General features: G+C 32.9%; 1 protein-coding gene across 4 annotated transcripts; it reads left to right on the top strand.

Annotated features, from left to right (window-relative positions):
• The first annotated feature begins 155 nt into the window (after positions 1–155).
• LOC107687870 (signal transducer and activator of transcription 1-alpha/beta-like) lies at positions 156–18062 on the top strand. Of its 4 annotated transcripts, XM_016485347.1 has the most exons (25): positions 156–322; positions 1493–1637; positions 2631–2781; positions 2929–3024; positions 3262–3351; positions 3436–3514; positions 5912–6003; positions 6103–6254; positions 7798–7956; positions 8035–8127; positions 8229–8288; positions 8476–8499; positions 8597–8684; positions 8789–8830; positions 9620–9703; positions 9796–9894; positions 11113–11248; positions 11341–11396; positions 11512–11603; positions 12951–13090; positions 13282–13470; positions 13555–13630; positions 14823–14892; positions 15861–15893; positions 15976–18062. In XM_016485347.1, the coding sequence occupies exons 2-25, from the start codon at positions 1510–1512 to the stop codon at positions 15997–15999; spliced, it is 2253 nt and encodes a 750-aa protein (XP_016340833.1). In that variant the 5' UTR covers positions 156–322; positions 1493–1509; the 3' UTR covers positions 16000–18062. The 4 variants fall into 4 exon arrangements, with proteins under 4 accessions (XP_016340833.1, XP_016340835.1, XP_016340836.1 ...); XM_016485349.1 differs by lacking the exon at positions 14823–14892; XM_016485350.1 differs by lacking the exons at positions 14823–14892; positions 15861–15893.
• The last annotated feature ends 2567 nt before the right edge of the window (positions 18063–20629 follow it).

Genomic DNA, 20629 nt, shown 5'->3' with positions numbered 1-20629 from the left:
ACAATCAGCTGTATTTCCCAACAGAACATTCACTCACTGGCCTTTTAGACCATTGATCAAGTTTTACTGACAAAATCTGTAATTATACGGGTCCTTATGCTCAATAAAGCTGATTACACTGAGAGCAAACACACACACACACACACACACACACACACACACAGCTCCTCGCGCAGAAGGAGTCGGAACTACTGGGAAATCAATAACAAATCGACAATAACAGGGAACTGGCCTGTACTTCCGCGTTATTCTGCTGCTGTGGAAGACAAATTAAATATATCCGCGGATTCGTACTTTTACCGGATTCGGATAACGTTAGGAGGTGAGTAACACAATAATAACTTTAATTTCCGCGTTCTTTTTTTCCTGCGTGAAATTTTACAGGAAGTTTTGGTCTCACGTTTGATTAATGCGTGATATTATCCTTATAAAGAATACATGTAATCATTAGATCTCACATGTTATTAGAGGATTTCTATTAGTAAGAACGCAATGGAAAACATAAAAGGCCTTTATATAATAAGGTCATATGTAAACTCTTCTGCAGTTTACATGTGGCCCTCATGAATGCAGGCAAAACAATATCATGTGTTCATGAATTCTGTTATATCTAATAATAATAATAATAATCATAAAAAAAACAACATCGATCAATATAGCATTATTATTATTATTGATTCCAATTCAGACTGAAAGATCAAATTTGCTGAACAAATTTTAAGTATTAAAAAAGCCACACACATGCACCCACCCACGTTTACCTAGCTGTCTGAATGAAGAAACAGTAGACGTGTATTGTATTTATATAAAGACTTAAAACATATTTATACAAAAACAATACCTCCAAATCATACTCTACACGTGCACGCACTCGCACATTGTTTTTAAGCATTACAAATAAAATAAATATTATGTACAGTCTTTTTGACATTACTTGACAATGGTTGTTTCTGCTTTAATGTTATACATTAATAAAATAAAGGTATCATAATTGGCTTGTAACGCAATCTAATGTTCTGTTTTAATGCAAGTAAGCATACATATTCAAACGTCTGTTATTCTTATTGTCCTGGTTTTAATTATGCCTACTGTAAACTAAAACTATGAAAACATTTTCATAACAATAATGAAATATTTTAAATATCTCGTTGTCTTAAAGCACAAAACACCTACATTCACTACAGACTTTGCCATACAATAAAAATGTGTGCATTTTTAATAATAATAATAATAATAATAATAATAATAATATACAACTTACAGTTTTACACAAAAGTTTTAGAAAATGTGTAGATAGCTACTAGGTTAGAAAAACACACCACACAAACAACTCTCAAGATGTAATGAGCCATTCATTCGAGATAGAAATCTCATTATCTTGCATCTTGCAGAGAAATGCTTTGCTCTGTTGAAATCTGCTTTTAATGTGATTTTTGTAAAAAAAAAAAAAAAAAACTGGCCTGTTTTTTATCAACCATAATTTGTCTCTCAGCCCACAGAGTTGCAGAAATGAGTCAGTGGTTGGATCTTCAACAACTGGATTCAAAGTTTTTGGAACAGGTCGACCAGCTGTACGATGACAGCTTTCCAATGGCCATCCGGCAGTACCTCAGCAGCTGGATAGAAAGCCACGACTGGTGCGGACCACCATTTTACATCTTTACAACGGTGTCAAACACATAACCACAACCTTTTGCAAGTATAATAATGCTAAACTAAGCAACCTGTTGATTCTTAACAGTCTTTATTTTGAAGTTAAAAAGTTAATATTAATTGAAATGATTAATATATTATTAAAATATGAAAATTGTAAGAAATATCTTTTTAAATGTGCATTAACATTTTTAAGGTTATCTGGAATAATAATATTAGCATATTAATTATATTGTAATATTTAAACATTAAAATATGAATTAATACTTTTTAAGGTGCATGTTTTTTAAAAATATTTTATAAAATATGAGAATGAGAATATTAATTAATATGTTTAATGTGCATTCTTATTTTTAAATTCAATTAGAATATTAATATTAACATGTTAAAATAATATTATTTAAAAATATGAATACTTTTTAAATGTGCATATTTAAGTAAAAAAAAAATCTAAATAATATTAATAATTATTATTATTATTTTTAAATTTTTATTTTAATTAATATTTTTTTTATTTTTACAGGTAAAGACATCTACTCTTTACCAAAAAAGCAAAAGAACTGTTTATTGTACATAAGGCCTTCATGTTGAGATCACATGATGTTAATAAACTAACTTTTAGTTTAATAAACTAAACAGATGAACTTACTTCAAATATGACATCTTCCAGAAAAACAATATGTTCTGCACACAATTAACCTGCGGTAACATCATATAAACGGCATCATGGGTTGTCCAGAGCTAGTGAGGGCAACAGAAAGGCAAATTCTGCAGTTTTAGTTGTTCAATAAGACAAATAAGAATCAGTGCAACATAAATAAATAGTTTTTATTGCCATTTCTTATTACTTATTAAATTTATCTTCCCGATAAAAGAGGCGTTATGTAGGCACAAATATAGGAATTATGTTACAAATAGAATTCAAACCAGTTTCAGCTTCATTTGGTGTGAATCATCTGTCCTTTGTTCTCTTAAAGGGACCATGTTGCTAATGTGGAGAATGAGTCTCTGGCCACCGTGAGGTTTCATGATCTTTTGACCCAGTTGGATCACCAACACAGCCGCTTCGCGATGGAGAAAGACTTCCTGAACCAGCACAACATCCGCAAGATCAAGAGGAACTTGCAGGTGCCTGTCTGCAACTGGCTACACAATCATTTCCTTTTAGCATTTGTGTCGCAGCCTCTGAATCATTAAGCAATAAACAGATCAGAAAAACAAGTTGCAACATGCAAACAGTTGAGGTTCTGAGTTAACACAAACCTTGTGTTTCAGAGCCTCTTCCAAGACAATCCTGTTTCCATGGCGATGATCATCAGTAGGAACCTTAGCGAGGAAAGGAAGATTCTGGCCGCTGCCCAAGTGTCAGAGGTCAGGAATTAATAAACGTCAACCACTGATTTCCAACACTAAACCGTGAAGTTGAATATGCCATTTAAATCTTTATCTAAATCATTTTAAAATAATAGTTCAACCACAAACAATTTACCGCACATTCACATGATTTTTTTTAATCTGTAAATCACAAAAGGAGATATTTCACAAAATTGTCCAAGCTGCTCTTTTCCACATAATGACATGAAGTTAGTAATTAGTATTTCGTTACAGAATCGAACCGAAAGCACCCAAAATGACATGATCGTGGAGAAACATCGAGAAATGGATGGAAGGGTGAAAGACATAAAGATGAAAGTACAGGTGATGTACACAAAAACTATCGCATTCTATGTCTAATTCTCATAGAAAAGTTGTGTAAAACATCTTTTTCAAATTTCCCTTCAGGACACAGAGCAGACTATCAAAAATCTAGAAGACCAGCAAGACGAATACGACTTCAAGAGCAAAACTCTACAAAGCAGAGGTAACAGGATTAAAAAATGCCTTATTTGTAGTCAAAAAACTATTTTTCATTAAATGTGTGGCCACATTACTGAAATTTCAACTAAATGTATGTATTGCTTATTTCGAGCGCGAAAATTAGTTGAACAACAGTAAGTGTGACTGCATCTTCGGTCAGAACTAGCTATTTATTTGAAAAGTATTGAAACTCAAAGTATTGCTTATTTCGCTCTCGAAAATTTGTCAAACATTGGTAAATGTGATGTACCTTATGTCAGAACTGAAGTACCGAAACTCATTATTGCGAATTGAAAAAATGGAACAATGGTAAGTTTCAGAACTAGCAAATTATTCGAAAAGTAGGCTATAGAAACGCAGTATTGCTTATTTTGTGAAAATTCACCAAACTAGCTAATGTGACGCACCTCAAGTCAGAAGTAACTTTTTGTCAGGTACTGAAATTCGCTCACGAAAATTTGCCAAACAACGGATGACTGCACCTTTAGTACCAAAACTCATTACTGCTTATTTCGCTTGTGAAAATTTGTTGAACAATGGTAAATGTCACCTCATCTTAAGTCAGAACTAGCTATTTTTTTCAGCAAGTACTGAAACTAAGTATTGCTTATTTCACTCACGAAAATTTGTCAAATGACAGTAAATAGCTATTTATTTGAAAAATATAGAAACTCAGTATTGCTTATTTTGCTCTCGAAAATTTGTCAAACATCGGTAAATGTGACGCAACTCAAGTCAGAACTAGCAATTTTTTTCAGCAAGTACTGAAACTTGTTGCTTATTTCGCTTGCAACGTCACGTGTAACCGCATCTTAGGTCAGAACTAGCTAATTATTCAAAAAGTATAGAAAATCAGTATTGCTTATGTCGTGAAAATTCACCAAACAATGGTAATGTGTTGCACCGTAATTTAGAAGTAGCTATTTTTTCGTCAAATACTGAAGTTCAGTATTGCTTATTTCGCTTGCGACAATTTGCCAAACCAACAGTAAATATGACTGAACTTTTAGTCAGAAATAGCTATTATTTTGAACAAGTACTGAAACTCAATACTGCTTATTTTGCTTGTGAAAATTTGTTGAACAATGGTAAATGTCACCTCACCTTAAGTCAGAACTAGCTAGTTTTTTTTGCAAGTACTGAAACTTAGTATTGCTTATTTCGCTCTCGAAAATTTGTCAAATGACAGTAAATTTGACACGCCTACAGTATGTTCAGAACTAGCTATTTGAAAAATAAAGAAACTCTGTATTGCTTATTTCGCTCTCGAAATTTTGTCAAACATCAGTATATGTGACGTAAGTCAGAACTAGCTATTTTTTTCGGCAAGTAACGAAACTTAATGTTGCTTATTTCACTTGCAAAAATTTAGCAATGGTAAGTGTAACTGCATCTTAGGTCAGAACTAACTAATTAATCAAAAAGTACAGAAATCCAGTATTGCTTATTTTGTGAAAAATTCTCCAAACAATGGTAATCTGATGCACCCAAGTCAGAAATAGCTGTTTTTTTGTCAAGTACTAAAATTCAGTATTGCTTATTTCGCTAATGAAAATTCGCCAAACACTGATAAACATGACTGCACCTTTAGTCAGAACTAGTTTTTGTTTTTCAACAAGTACCAAAAATCAATACTGCTTATTTTGCTTGTGAAAATTTGTTGAACAATGGTAAATGTCACCTCACCTTAAGTCAGAACTAGCTAGTTTTTTTTGCAAGTACTGAAACTTAGTATTGCTTATTTCGCTCTCGAAAATTTGTCAAATGACAGTAAATTTGACACGCCTACAGTATGTTCAGAACTAGCTATTTGAAAAATAAAGAAACTCTGTATTGCTTATTTCGCTCTCGAAATTTTGTCAAACATCAGTATATGTGACGTAAGTCAGAACTAGCTATTTTTTTCGGCAAGTAACGAAACTTAATGTTGCTTATTTCACTTGCAAAAATGTAGCAATGGTAAGTGTAACTGCATCTTAGGTCAGAACTAACTAATTAATCAAAAAGTACAAAAATCCAGTATTGCTTATTTCTGCATCTTAGGTCAGAACTAACTAATTAATCAAAAAGTACAGAAATCCAGTATTGCTTATTTTGTGAAAAATTCTCCAAACAATGGTAATCTGATGCACCCAAGTCAGAAATAGCTGTTTTTTTGTCAAGTACTAAAATTCAGTATTGCTTATTTCGCTAATGAAAATTCGCCAAACACTGATAAACATGACTGCACCTTTAGTCAGAACTAGTTTTTTTTTTTTCAACAAGTACCAAAAATCAATACTGCTTATTTTGCTTGTGAAAATTTGTTTAACAATGGTAAATGTCACTGCACCTTAGGTCAGAACTAGCTATTTTTTCTTTTTTTGACAAATACCGAAACTTGCTTTCATCTGTTGAATAGAGGAACTGAACGGGACCATTTCAAAGGAAGACCTGAACCGTGAGAGACTGACTATCCATGCCATGTTTATGAAACTCAACGACACAAGAATGGTGAGAACATTGGTGATCCATCGGATTTTTCCTGTTCTGTAATGCTAATTGGTTAGCGAAGAGAAGCAGTTACTTTCAACCTTGTTTGTGTCCCTGTAGAAAGTGATCAGTCAGATGTCAGAGGTGTTAAACAATATGGATCCGGTGGTCTTTGAGCTAATCTCAACAGAACTGGCCGAATGGAGACACCGTCAACAGATGGCTTGCATCGGTGGACTAACCAATGTCTGCTTGGACCAGCTGCAGAACTGGTAACAAACACAAACACAAACCACAAATTAATTTATGATTTCCTTCTAACCATACATTTTTTTGAGTAGTAATAGTAATACTAGCAATACATTACTTTTTTTTTGCTGTTGTAAAATAGCCCATGATTCTCTGGAAAACCAAGCCAGAATGATCATATTTACAAGATGTCATGACAACCAAATTTAATAGTTTCAAGATCTTCAAATACTGTCAAAGCTAATTGGTATTGCTCATAGTTATATTTAATTCTGAATTTTGACTGTACAATATGTATTTTTCTACTTTTTTTTTGTACAGATGATTGCGAATACCAATGGTTTACATATTTTTAGCAAAATCTAGTCTTTTCTATAGGAATCCACACAATCTGGAATTTCGAAAGATTTTGCACGGGTTCAATTTAGAAAGATGGTTTGTTCGATTCTTATAGACCTTTTTTGCTTGCGAAATTTTTGGCAATATGTAAATAGTTATAATTTCGCTACACTGTTGACATTGGGCCTTTTTTTTTTTTTTCCAAAAATTTTATAAACCTTTTCTACCTGCGAAATTTTACGGAAATATTGACAGTATACAAATATTTTGACAATATTTAAAGGGGTCATATGATGCGATTTCAAGTTTTCCTTTCTCTTTGGAGTGTTACAAGCTGATTGTGCATAGATAAGATCCCTAAAGTTGCAAAGACTAAAGTCTCAAAACCAAAGAGATATTCTTTATCAAAGTTAAGACGCTGCCACGCCCCCCTAAAACAGCTCGTTCTAACACGCCCCCACATATCTACCTCACTATGTGGAAATATTAGCATAACGAAGCGTTTGAGAGAGGCGGGGCATATAGGACCTACAATAATGTACAGTATTTGAAAAATAATGTGTTTTTTGAACATTAAAGCATGTCAACATATTCTGTTACACCAAATACACAAAATAGTGATCTTTAAAAAAGCATCATATGACCCCTTTAAATATTGATAATTTTGCTAGACTATTGACCGTAGACAATGGATTGGGGTTTTTTTGCGAACAAAATTTTATAGACATTTTCTACTTGCGAAATTTCACAGAAATATTGACAACATTAAATATATTGACAGTATATAAATATAGATAATTTCGATACAGTAATGACAGAAGACAATGGATGTTTTTTTTGCGAACAAAATTTTACCGACCCTTTCTGCTTGCAAAATTTCACAGAAATATAGTAAATTCGTAACAATTTCGCTACACTATTGAATTGTTTTGCTCAAAAAAAATTATGGAAATTTTCTGTCTGCAAAATTTCAGGTAAATATTGATAATATTAAATATATTGACAGTATATAAATATTGATAATTTTGTAACCCCACTGACAATGGACTTGTTTGTGCACAAAATTTTAGAGACCTTTTCTGCTTGCAAAACTACACAGAAATATTCACAATAGTAAATATTTTCACAGTATATAAATATTGATCATTTTGCTAAATCACACTTTTAGGCTCTAGAAAATCCCATTTAAATCATATATTTTTGTGTTGTGTTTGTTTTTCCTCTAAGGTTTACTTCTCTAGGAGAATCTCTGCTTCAGCTCAGGCAGCAGCTCAAGAAACTTCTGGAGCTGGAGCAGAAATTCACATACGACAACGATCCCATCACCCTCAGCAAAAGCACTCTGGACGACAGGATCATGTTGAACCTCAAAAATCTCATCACAAAGTAAGAAACCTACTTTGCTTGATACACCACTGCTGAAAGGAGTCACTGACAATTAATTATTTTTGTCTATTTTGTCAGCTCCTTGGTAGTCGAGCGACAGCCATGCATGCCGACCCAACTGCAAAGACCTTTGGTGCTGAAGACGGGTGTTCTGTTCACCCTCAAATTACGGTAACTGTAAACACACAGCAGAGGATTTGCATTTCTCTGGATTTAAAGGCCAGATAATATTCAGTTGATGAATGATGAATCACATTATTTCTGTGCTCCAGGCTGCTCATAAAACTTCAGGAATTCAACCACACTGTTCGGGTGAAGGTGCAATTTGACAAGTACGTGTTGTACATACTCTGACTCAACCGTAAATCAGGGATTTTTTTTGTCTCTAAATTAGCTAGTCATTTAGCATACATGTGTAATGATTCACTTGTGTGGTTAGCATTTTTAGCTTAGCATGCATAAAAAAAACCACTCTAAGATGCATTTCATTGTGTTAACGTGTCTCTTTTCATCTTTCAGGGATATCGTTGAGAAACGTAAAGGGTGTGTCCTACATAATTTCCTTATTCGCATACTATTTTAAAGGGGCAATTACCCTCAAAATTTAAATTCCACTTACTTAGTATTGCTCCTGTGTTAGGTTTCGCATGTTCAACATCTTGGGAACGGCCATGAAGGTGATGAACATGGAGGAATCCAATGGGATGGCAGCAGAATTCCGTCATCTGGTAAAATGAAAAGAAGAAATAGCCAATTATAGTGTAGCTCCAGTTTAAAGTCATAATTTAGTCAAATAGTAAGTAACAGTAACACAATTCTCTTTACTTCACAGCAACTGAAAGAGAAGAAAGTTACCGGAAACAGAACAAGTGAGGTGAGTTCAAAATGTTTTTGAAAAAAAGTCTCTTCTGTTCACCAAGGCTGCATTTTTTGATAAAAATACAGTAAAAACAGTAATATTATTACAATTTGAAATAAATATTTTCTATTTGGATATATTGTAAAATGTAATTTATTCCTGTGATGCAAAGCTGAATTTTCAGCATCATTATTTCAGTCACATGATCCACATGATCCCTCAGAAATCATTCTAATACACTGATTTGCTGCTCAAGAAACATTTATTATTATTATTATTATTATTATTATCAATTGTGCTGCCTAGTATTTTTGTGGAAATTGTTTTTTTCATAATAGTTTGATAAAATAGAAAAGTTCAACATTTATTTAAAATAGAAATCTTTTGTAACATTATAAATGTCTTTACTGTCACTTTTGATAAATTTAATGCATCCTTGCTGAATAAAAGAACACATTTCTTGTTTCTTGTCATTAAATTGTTAAAAAAAGGTCAATTCTGTCATCATTTACTCACCCTCATGTTGCTGCAAAGCTGCATGACTTTCGTTTTTATGTGGAACATAAAAAACCTCCAGAAATCACATAAAAATGATAAAGAAAGTAGTCCATAACTCTTGTGTTCAGTTTTCCTAGTCTTCTGAAGTCATATAATAATTTAGTGTAAGAAACAAGCAGAAATGCAAGTCCCTCTTTGTTTAGCTCGTCTTCACTTTTCAGCTTCTGCATAGTCAAGCTTTAAACTTGGTAGAACAACAGCTCAAACTGCCATTTTTGGCTAAATTCTTTCTTGAACGTTCGGCAGGGCCCTCTGATCGTCACGGAGGAACTTCACTCCATCACCTTTGAGGCTGAGCTCTGCTGGTCAGGAATGGTCATGAACTTTGAGGTCAGAAGATTCTTCAGAACAACCGAGTTTAAAAACATAAACAGCACCAAATCATGATCATCATCCACTTTCTTCTCTCTCTCCATCTTCAGGCCACGTCTCTGCCCATAGTCGTGATCTCCAACGTCATTCAGCTCCCCAGTGGATGGGCCTCCATCATGTGGTACAACATGCTGACTTCTGAGCCAAAGGTAAGTCCTCTTCCACACTAATGTTACGTACATGACTGTACGTAACATTAGTTAGACATTAGATGGCTGAAAATGAAACTAAAACTCAACTGAACATAAATATTAGATTATAAACTTGAAAAATTAGAAAGGTTGCCTTGGCAAATAATTGGCATAGGTTTAAGATGAAGCACTAACTGGAAATAAAGTAAGACTGTAATAAAATAAATTAAACCTAAATAGAAATGTTTTTAAAACACAATTTTAAAATAAAGCACTAAAATTACTAACTGGGAAAAAGAAAAACCTAAGTTAAAAATAAATTAAACCTAAGAAGTAATATTTAAAAATAACAAAAACAACGATAATAAAATAAAAAAAATACAAATGACAAAAGCTCATAAAAATACTAAGAATTTTACTAAAATGAAAATATAAAGATTACATGAAAGATGTGTGAAATGGCAGATAACTGAAATAAAATAAATTAAACCTAAATAAACACAAGTTTAAAGTAAAGCACTAAAATTACTAACTGGGGGAAAACCCCTGAACTAAAACAAAAATAAATTAAACCAAAATAGTAATATTTAAATAATAATAATAATAATGATGATACATAAATAAATACTAATAAAAATGACAAAAGCACATAGAAACTAATTATTTTACCAAAATGACAATGAAGATATAAATATTAGATGAAAAACTTCAACTAAATGATAAATTAGATATGGCAAATAACTGAAATAAACATAAATGAAACCTAAATAGAAATGTTTTGAAAAGAGCAAATATGAAAAAATAAAATAACACCATCTCTAAAAATGTAATGAAATAAAATGAAATGAAAACTAAAGATATAAATATTAGATAAAAAACTTGGAAGCGTTGCCTTGGCAAACACCGGAAAAAATATGTTTAAGTTGAACAATAACATTGTTAACTGGAAGTAAATAAAAACTAAAACTGAAATGAAAAATAAATTAAACTTTAATAGAAATATTTGAAAAAGAACAAGAACTAATAAAAATGACAAAAGCACATATTTAACAATCTTAAATAAAAAAAGTGAAAATATAAAAATAAAAGTGAAGTTCAAAAGTAAGTCCTCTTCAACACTAATGGTTTAGTAATAGATATAAGCTCTACATGCATCACAAAATAGATGTCTGGAGGCATTTCCACAGGTTCTGACTTGCCTTGAACTTCCATTTTCTTTGATTGTTTGTTCTCCAGAACCTTTCGTTCTTCGTGACTCCTCCTTCAGCCACGTGGGGGCATCTAGAGGAGGTGCTGAGCTGGCAGTTCTCCTCCATCACCAAAAGGGGTCTTAATCAAGAGCAGTTAAACATGCTGGGTACCAAACTCCTTGGTAAGTATGATACACTTACTTCACACTGAGCGCGACTGATTCTCTTGGAACAGATTAACTAAATGCACAAGCGTTCAAACTTGGGCCCACAGGACCTAAAGCGGTGATGGATCCTGAAGCTCAGATTCCTTGGAATAGATTCTGCAAGGTTGGCCTATACAAGATTTTTTATTTTACTGATCAGTTTACCCATTAAGTCGAAATTTCCAAGTTCCCGCTGTTTGTTTAGAAGTGATTTGATTTGAGACTTGTGTTTGATGTAGTCTGGCAGTGAGAAGAACTTCACCTTCTGGCTGTGGATTGAAGGAATTTTGGACTTAATAAAGAGACACCTGCTGAGTCTGTGGGACGATGGGTAAGAAACCAGATGTTTGAATTATGAAAATCCAGCTAGGAACAACATCTTATATGGTTCTAGCTGGTCTAGATGGTTGATCACCTGGACCACCTTGGTCTGTCTGACCATTTTGGACAGCTGCCATTTCACATACCAGGGTTATTGTAGTGTACTAGACAGACTTTAGCTGTTGCGGTGCAGACACGGTGTTAATCGCTTATCGAGAAGAAACAAAGCAACCTCTGCGTCCGATCGCAGGCCTTCCGCTCCTTGAGTTCTCTCCAGCGCTGGAAAGCTGATCCGATATTTACACGGGTCCTACTTCTTGCCTTATTGCCTTAAGCCTTCTTTTGTTCCGCAGACGTTTTCCTCTTTTGTTTTTTATCCGCCATCTCTATCTTTCTGTCGCTTGGCTCGCTAATGTCCGTCCTGTGCACTGGTTCTCTCCACATCATGAGTAGACACGCTCATTACTGCTGATTGGCTACAAGTTCGTTTTGCTAGTCGGCCAGAATCAGTTTTCTAAAGCGTTTTTGAAAAATCACTTACCCCACCTTTAACAAAAACAATTTTTTAATACGTTTAAGCTAAAGTACTCAAATTAATAACTGGAAATAAAAACTAAAACTGAAATAAAAATAAATGAATATAAATCGAAATATAAAACAAAAAAACTAATAAAAATGACAAAAGCAGTAAAGCACATAACAAAATGAAACACAACAAAATTGTCAATATAAGATGGAAAACTTTAAATGAAAATTAGTAATGTTGCCATGGCAAATAACTGAAATATGTTTAAGTTGAAGCTCTAAAATTACTAACTAGAAATAAATAAAAATTAAACTGAAGTAAAACTAAATTAAGCCTAAGTAGTTATATCTAAAAAGAACAAAAATGAATACAACTGACAAAAGCATAAAACAAAATGACAAAAAATTTAAATGAAAACGGAAAATGTAAAAATAAAAACGAATTCAAAATATTAATAAAAACTAAAATAGTACATAAATAATAGTAAAATAAGTGTCACAAAATGATTACATTTATGCATAAACAACAACAAAAATACATAAAAATATCTTTAGGATCATTCTGGTTTAAATAAACGAATTAATTCTAGGTTAAATAAATACAAACACAATTTAAATAAATAAATAACACAATTGACAGAATCTGTGGCAATTGTTCATTACCATAGGAAATATTTTCCTAGATTTATTTTTAAATAAATATATAAAAATAAATATATAAACACCTTTTTAAATTTGGTTGTGTCTAAAGTTTTAAAGTGTAAAAAGATTGTGTTTATAGTAATAGACTTGCACAATAGAATTCTGCGTTAACCCTGTCTATCTTTCGCAGCTGTATAATGGGCTTTGTGACCAAGGACCGAACTAAAGCTCTGCTACATGAAAAAGCTTCCGGGACATTTCTGTTGCGCTTCAGTGAGAGCAACCGTGATGGAGCCATCACATTCAGCTGGGTTGAACACGACGCAAACGGTGAGACGTTCCTTCACTCTGTGGAACAATAAAGGACTAATTAAAACAAATGTATCCGGTCTTGAAATTAAAACATCAAAAAACAGCTAATTTGGGTTTGGGTGTGGGTTTCGCTTAAACTTTGGCTTCAAATCAAATCTGTTTTGCAAATTTAATGCTCATTACATAGGTTTGGTGTTGTGTTTGTTTAGAAGAGCCACAGATTCGCTCCGTGGAGCCCTACACGAAGAAGGAACTCTCTGCCGTCTCACTTCCTGATATCATTCGCAATTATCGCGTGATGGCGGCCGACAACGTCCCAGAAAACCCTCTGCGCTTCCTATATCCCAGTATACCCAAAGACGAGGCCTTCAAAAAATACTACTCCAAACCTACCGACAGTACGAAACACACAACCATGTAAAACATGAATAAATGTATTAAAAAATGTATATATATACAAAGATATACTTTTGTTTATCCAGAGCAAGAACCAATGGATGTGGATAAGAAGTCACATGAGGGATACATAAGCACCACTCTCATCTCCATCTCTGAAATGTAAGTCAATGTTAACCCTCTGATGCTGCTTGCATAGTGGTCAAATGAATATACTATATTTTAGTTTGATGTTTTTTACTTAATATTTTGTATTTTAGGATATTTTATGGGATTAAATTATATTTATGGAATAGTTATGATCCATTTATTACCTGTATAGACCTGAAAAGTGTGGTAAACCTTGAATGCTTTGGAGCAGACTTACGTTTGGCCACTGTTTAAAGAAGAAACCTGTCAGATTATTGCTAAAGTGAAAAAAAAAAAAAGTGAAAGTAAATAAAAGTTCAAGAAGTTTATTAAGAAAAAATATACAAAATACAATTTTAATATTTTATGTGAAATATATATATTTTCCAAAACATGTTTTACTCTAAAACTGCATGAAAATCAAAGCCAAACCTAAGCAATTTGTGTTCCAAATTTGAGGTCGATATCACAAAAAATGAGCTTTCAGTAAGATTGTGTTTGGGCGCAGTTCCAAACATTTCCACTAGATGAAATTAGCTTCCCATTCATTTCTAATGTGGTAGTTTTTGATTGCAAACAGTATAATGATGTGTGCACACAAAGCGAAGCGAACATTTGCATTGCGTTATCACTCTAGATTACTTGCAGAATATTTTTCGTGTCACTTGCACGAATAAAAACATCACGCAGGCTCTCTTACATTTTCTGGTACACTTAGACGTCTCAAACCAGATGTGTCAATAAGCTCTTCGCTGATTGGATACGTGACAGCGCATTATGCGAATTTCCTGCTCAAGTTGAAATTTGTCAATTTGCGTGGAAGGTGCGATTGAGGCGAATATTGCGAATATCGCGTCACCCAATTCGCATCATTCTCGCAACCTGACGCGAATTTGCATTTATTTGCGTCTTTGCATCAACTTTGTATGTAATCTACTCATACAAATAATTAAATTCGGTGTTGGTGTGCACACAGCCACACACACCATAAGTTTGACTGCTTTTTTTCAGGACCGTTTACCCTTTTAAATCATGTCCATGTTTATTTATTTTTTTGTGTTCACATAGCAAGCTCCAAAACCTTTGCCAAATTTCAAACCGTTCCGATTAAGTAAAAAAAAATAAAGTAAACAGCACATAAATAAATCCCTTCCATTCATTGTAAAATGTCATTCCTCTGCTACCAAACAGGACTGCAAAAATAACTGCTTTTAAATAATTTTAGGCTGCCACAAGACTATAACGACACACTCATGCCAATGTCGCCTGAGGTTTACGGCGAGCTGGAGCGCATGGTATGAAAAATGATAATTATACATTTACTAGGGGTGTAACGGTACACAGAAATCACGGTTCGGTACGTACCTCAGTTTTGGGGTCACGGTTCGATATGAGTTACATTAAACAGGAAATGTTTTTTTTTTAATTATTTTATTTTGAAAAGACAGTAGTGCTACATACATTTATCATGAGCAGTTGTTTTTGATTTGAATTAGATTGTATAATTTCTGATTTTCAAGATGTAAATCAAAAACAGAATGGTTTGACTTTAGATTTGTGAAATTATGCTACATAAGACACCTGCACAAAACAAAAACAGCAGACGGACTGAATGAAAATGCAGATTTATTTTCTGACAGCAGGTGGCGCTTATGGAACAGCAGCGATACAGCGTTTCCTTGGTTACCGCTGTAAACAAAGCAGCTGCACATATAAACACTACTTTAAAATGCATTATATGGAGGTAAAAGGAAAAGAAAATGCCATTGATACATTTCTGAAGATGGTCAGCTCTTCTCAGAGATACAATCATATAAATCCCCACATATTTGTCTTCCTATATTTTGAGCATCGCAAACAGTGAGCTTGATCTGCCTGATACAGTATTTTCTCCTCTTTACAGACCTCATAAAAATTCCACACAAATTACATTTTGGGAAATGATTGCAATGCAGTTTGTGTGCAATTCTGGAATAATATCGGCCAAAATAAAACTAAAAACCGGTTCTTGTTTTGGGTTGGTGCGTAGATCGTCTCTTCTTCTGTTCTTTCCTGTTGTGACGGTTAGCGTTGCATTGGATTTGGATTGATCGCCTGTGACTGACTGTATTCGTCATCTGACTGCATGAACCAAACCGTGACGTCCGTACCGTGACGGTTCGGGACGAATGCATGTACCGTTACACCCCTAACAGTTACAATATAATTTAAAGAAATACTTAAAATATTAACAGCACTTATTCTCCATTTCTCTTTATTTTAGAACCGATATGTCACCGATTCGTTAAATTTTGAGGTAGAGTACTATTATTCCTATGTATATATAAATATAAAATTTAAATAGATTCTGATACTGTTTTTTTGTGTTTTTTTCACAGCCCTCAGACTTAAGTCTCTCGTAAGTGACCTGAAAGGACAGATGATGCAGAAAAAATAGAAATGTTTCCTTCATTCTGTGTTTTTTCTATAATGCAAATGAAAGAGGAACATCTAGTCCAGGTATAGCCATTGGGTTTAGTTGTCCTCTCTTTTTCATTATAACGTTATTTGAAAAACACTGTATACGCTGTCAACTATAGCATAAAGACAACCAAACAGATCGAATTAACCCCCATAGTAATGCTACTGTTACCACAGCACTCATTCTCGAAAACTTTTTAGACAGTGAAGTTGTGAATGAATAGCACTTCATTTTCTTAGATGCCAAGTAATAGAAACGGAGGAGAAAGTGAACAAAAAAGCTAGATGGATAAATTTCACAAAATCTTATTTTCTGTAAAGAAAATTAAACCTAGTTTTTAGGACTAATAAGATTTTTTAAGAGTTTAATTTACTTTTACTGTAATGCAATCAAATATTTTATTTAAATGAATGTGACAAAACTTTTAATTCTAAAACATTACATAAGAGCAGTATATGTCATACTGCCTTGGATTTTTGTATTCAAATCAGAATCAATTATTGTAGTACAGGAATTTAACTGTAATAACAAAATTACTGTATTACAGTAATAAAAATACATTATGAAAATAATGTGAACGAACAAAAACAAAACACAATGGTCCTCAACAAAACTGGTCCTAAAATAGGCTTTCTTTTCTTTGTTTCTTCTGTTTGGTTTTGGGATAAAACACCCCAAAGATTCATCCAGAAAGAACTATGACATGCAGGAGTTCAGGTCTGATTAAACCTTTTAAGATGCTAGGTGTTTACTTTCCAAACACCGTTTCTAAATATGTGAAAAAAAAAGACCAGTTTTCTTGAGATTTTCTTTAACTTGCTGGTGCTCTATTAGTGTTATGTTCAATTAATGCACTTAATGTTGTCATTTCTCACGTTTGCACTGGATTGTACTGCTGTGTTTAATTACAGAGCAATATTTGTTTTTGTCTTATTTGTTTTGGACATGATAGAAAGTTATTACTGTAGGAATCCATCTTGTTTGGAATGACTTAAACATCTGCACCTTAGAAACTTTCGGCACAGACCAACAATACGCAAACCCCACATTGGCGAAAGAAAAGTTATTGTGTACGAATGTGTGAAAAACGTTAAAAACAGATAAACATATAAATGTTGAAAAAACGTTGCAAAAATATTTTAAAATGGCAAAAAATTACATCTTTGAGATATCCATTGAATGGATATCTGTCTGATGGATGTACAGCTACAAGATAAGAAAAATGAATATCAAAAGCTATGTATGTTCAAAGTCTTTATTGTTTTTATCTAGTATTTCTTGTGTGGAATATATTGATCAGCTTTGACATTAAATTCAAACAAATCTAGAACATCTACAGCATAGCATAGTTAAATAATAAAAGCAAATTAAAAGGAAATATCACAACAACAACAATGCAATACATTCATAGCAGTAATAAACAAATGCAGAAAAAATTCGTAACAGCTTTCTCCGCAAAAACAAGAAATTACACAATGCAACAAAAATGGAGTAAAATATGACAAGGTTAACGAACGAAGTTGGATACGATCAGTGACCTACTTTTGTTTGTACTGTTGAGTCTCTTGGTTGAGTTGCTTCAATTTTTTTCCAATAAATAAATTGTCCTCAGTTAATTGTGTACATCCACACACACACACACACACACACACACACATTACAAAACACATTTACAATACTTTAACAACAGTGTCCCACTAGAAAATATTCACATAGTTGAGATCGACTTAGCTTTGGAGGTTTTTCCAAGTATACGCGCGCCTCTGTCGTCCGTACTGTACATTAGAACAATCAATGTGCTTTTCCGCATACAATGTGCTTATAGACATGAAACCAACCGTTTATGAAGTTACTTCACCAAATTACACAACTGACGGGACATGTTTAGACTACATTTTGACCATAGCAGTCAGTGTTAATTCCAGTGCATTTTTGTTTGTTTATATTCGACTTTCAATCTTATTTGTCATTTCACCATGTACTGAGAATAAAACAGAAAATGATTTTTTTGCTTGGTTCTTTTTCCATATGATCGCTAAAGTAAATCACACAACAAATCCAGTTTCACATCCTGGATTTAAATATCTTGCAGAAGAACCAACGGTGACACTGCAACCCAGTTTGGATGTTACTTGTGTTGGTTTTCCACATAATTATTCATTAAGCAACTGCCATAAGATTTCCATTATGCTTAAGTATTGAAAAACGTTCCTGTTCAAAAATACAGGAAGTTCCTGTAGTACAATGAAAAGGTAATTTTTGTTACAATTTACAATAAATTTCAATTTGTTAACATTAGTTAGGTAGATGGCTATCAAATACAGGAAATTCCTCTAGTACATTGAACGGGCAGGTACGAAAATGGTCCTTCTAGTGCTTAAAATTAATTTCATGACGCTTAACTAATGTTAGGTGTTAATAAATGGAAACTTACTATAAATCATATAGGTATGAAATACAGGAAATGTTGTAGTACAATGAACGAACAGGTGGAAAATGGTCTTTCTAGTACTTTGAAGTAATCTTTGTAACAATTTACAAAAAGTTTCAATTTGTTAACAATAGTTAAGCAGATAAGTATCAAATACAGGGAATTACTGTAGCACATTTAATGTCCAGGTATGAAAATGGTCCTTCTAGTACTTTAAAGTAGTTTTGGTGAAAAGTTTTAATTTGTTAACATTAGTTAAGTAGACAGATATTAAATACAGGAAATTCCTTAAGTACAATGAAAGGGCAGGTACGAAAATTTTCCTCTTGTTTTAAAGTAATTTTGTAACACTTTACAATAAGTTTCAATTTGTTAACTTTAGCTAGGTAGCTGGCTACCAAATACAAGAAATTCCTGTAGTACACTGAACAGGCAAGTACACTTCACTAATGTTAATAAACTGAAATTTACTGTAAATTACATAGGTATGAAATACAGGAAATTCAGGAACAGGCAGGTGGAAAATGGTCCTTCTAGTACTTTGAAGTAATTTCTGTAACAATTTACAAAAAGTTTCAAATTGTTTACATTAGTTAAGCAGATACGTATCAAATACAGGGAATTCCTGTAATACAATCAGTCTGGGTCCAAAAATGGTCCTTCTAGGGCTTTAAAGTAATTTTATTGACACTTCACTAATGTTAACAACTGTAAAGTATAAAGATACTGAATACAGGTAATTCTTGTAGTACAATGAACGGGCTGGTAAGAAAATGGTCCTTCTAGTGCTTTAAAGTAATTACGGTGACACTTTACAATAAGTTTCAGTTAACATTAAGTATACATGTATCAAATACAAGGAATTCCTGTAGTACAATGAACAGGCAGGTATGAAATTTTTCCTCTTGGTGCTTTAAAATAATTGTAAAGTAAGTAACACTTTACAATAAGTTTCAATTTGTTTACATTAGTTAGGTAGATGGCTATCAAATACAGGAAATTCCTGTAGTACATTGAACAGGCAGGTATAAAAATGGCCTTCTAGAGTTTTAAAGTAATTTTAATGGCACTTAACTTATGCTAACAAATTTAAACTTATTGTAAATTATATAGGTATCAAATACAGGAAATGCTTGTAGTATAATGAACGTACAGGTGGAAAATTGTCCTTCTAGTGTCTTAAAGTAATTTTGGTGACAATTTACAATGAGTTTCATTCATTGACATTAAGCACATATATATCAAATACAGGAAATTCCTGTAGTTCATTGAACAGGCTGGCACGAAAAAGTTCCTTCTAGTGCTTAAAAGTAATTTCGGTAACACTTCACAATAAGTTTCAGTTAGTTAGCATTAGGTAGATGTGTATCATGAATTAACAATCAATAATACTTTTACAACATTTATGAATCTTGGTTATTGTTAATTTTTACAGATACTACTTTTTAGTTACATTTTAAATTGACAGCATAAACTATTTTGAACCAACATAAATTAACAATGAACAAGAATATTTCTTATTTGCCTAGATTAATAAATTCTGTTAATTATTAGTATGATACCCAAATTAACTAATGTTAACTATAATTGTAAAACTTACTTAGAAAAAAAAAACGTAATGTAAAGTGTTACTTTATTTTAATTTAAAAACATATTGAAAGACAAAAATATACAAATTTAAAAAAAGTGCAATTTTTAAAGGCATAAAGAACTACATTTGTTCTTCATGTTGATTTATAATTAAATTAAGACTAAAGTCGAGGGTAAAGAAATGGGGTAAAATTATAAAAACAAATAAATCAGAATGACACATCCCTCCCAATGCTACCCTCTCCAGTCAAGCTGCCTTTTCTTAGATATCTTTTCTTACATATCTATTTGACATCATCTATGAAGGTTCTCAAACCATAAATGAATGTACGTGAACTATGTATACACTTTTTATATATATACTTGTATTGAGTATATTAAATTTATATTGTATGTTTACGTGGAGATACAGCTAAATAAGACCTTTATGAGGCTACATTCCCCCGAGTGTAAGATAAAACAAACTTACCATGTTAATGGAGGTTACACAGCACACACACACACACACACACACACACACACACACACACACACACACACACACACACAC

The sequence above is a fragment of the Sinocyclocheilus anshuiensis genome, unplaced genomic scaffold (assembly GCF_001515605.1).
Source record: "Sinocyclocheilus anshuiensis isolate Anshui unplaced genomic scaffold, SAMN03320099.WGS_v1.1 scaffold273, whole genome shotgun sequence".
Lineage (NCBI taxonomy): Eukaryota > Metazoa > Chordata > Actinopteri > Cypriniformes > Cyprinidae > Sinocyclocheilus > Sinocyclocheilus anshuiensis.
The sequence above is the reverse complement of the archived record's forward strand: the minus strand, read 5'-3'. Positions and strand labels throughout refer to the sequence as shown.

Bases quoted from the DNA above. Each gene is read 5' to 3' on its own strand.
- LOC107687870 (XM_016485347.1), top strand. From the start codon at position 1,510: ATGAGTCAGTGGTTGGATCTTCAACAACTGGATTCAAAGTTTTTGGAA. The intron at 9,704-9,795 runs GTCAGAAGATTC...CTCCATCTTCAG, and splicing joins GAATGGTCATGAACTTTGAG to GCCACGTCTCTGCCCATAGT. The intron at 14,893-15,860 runs GTATGAAAAATG...TCTTTATTTTAG, and splicing joins ACGGCGAGCTGGAGCGCATG to AACCGATATGTCACCGATTC.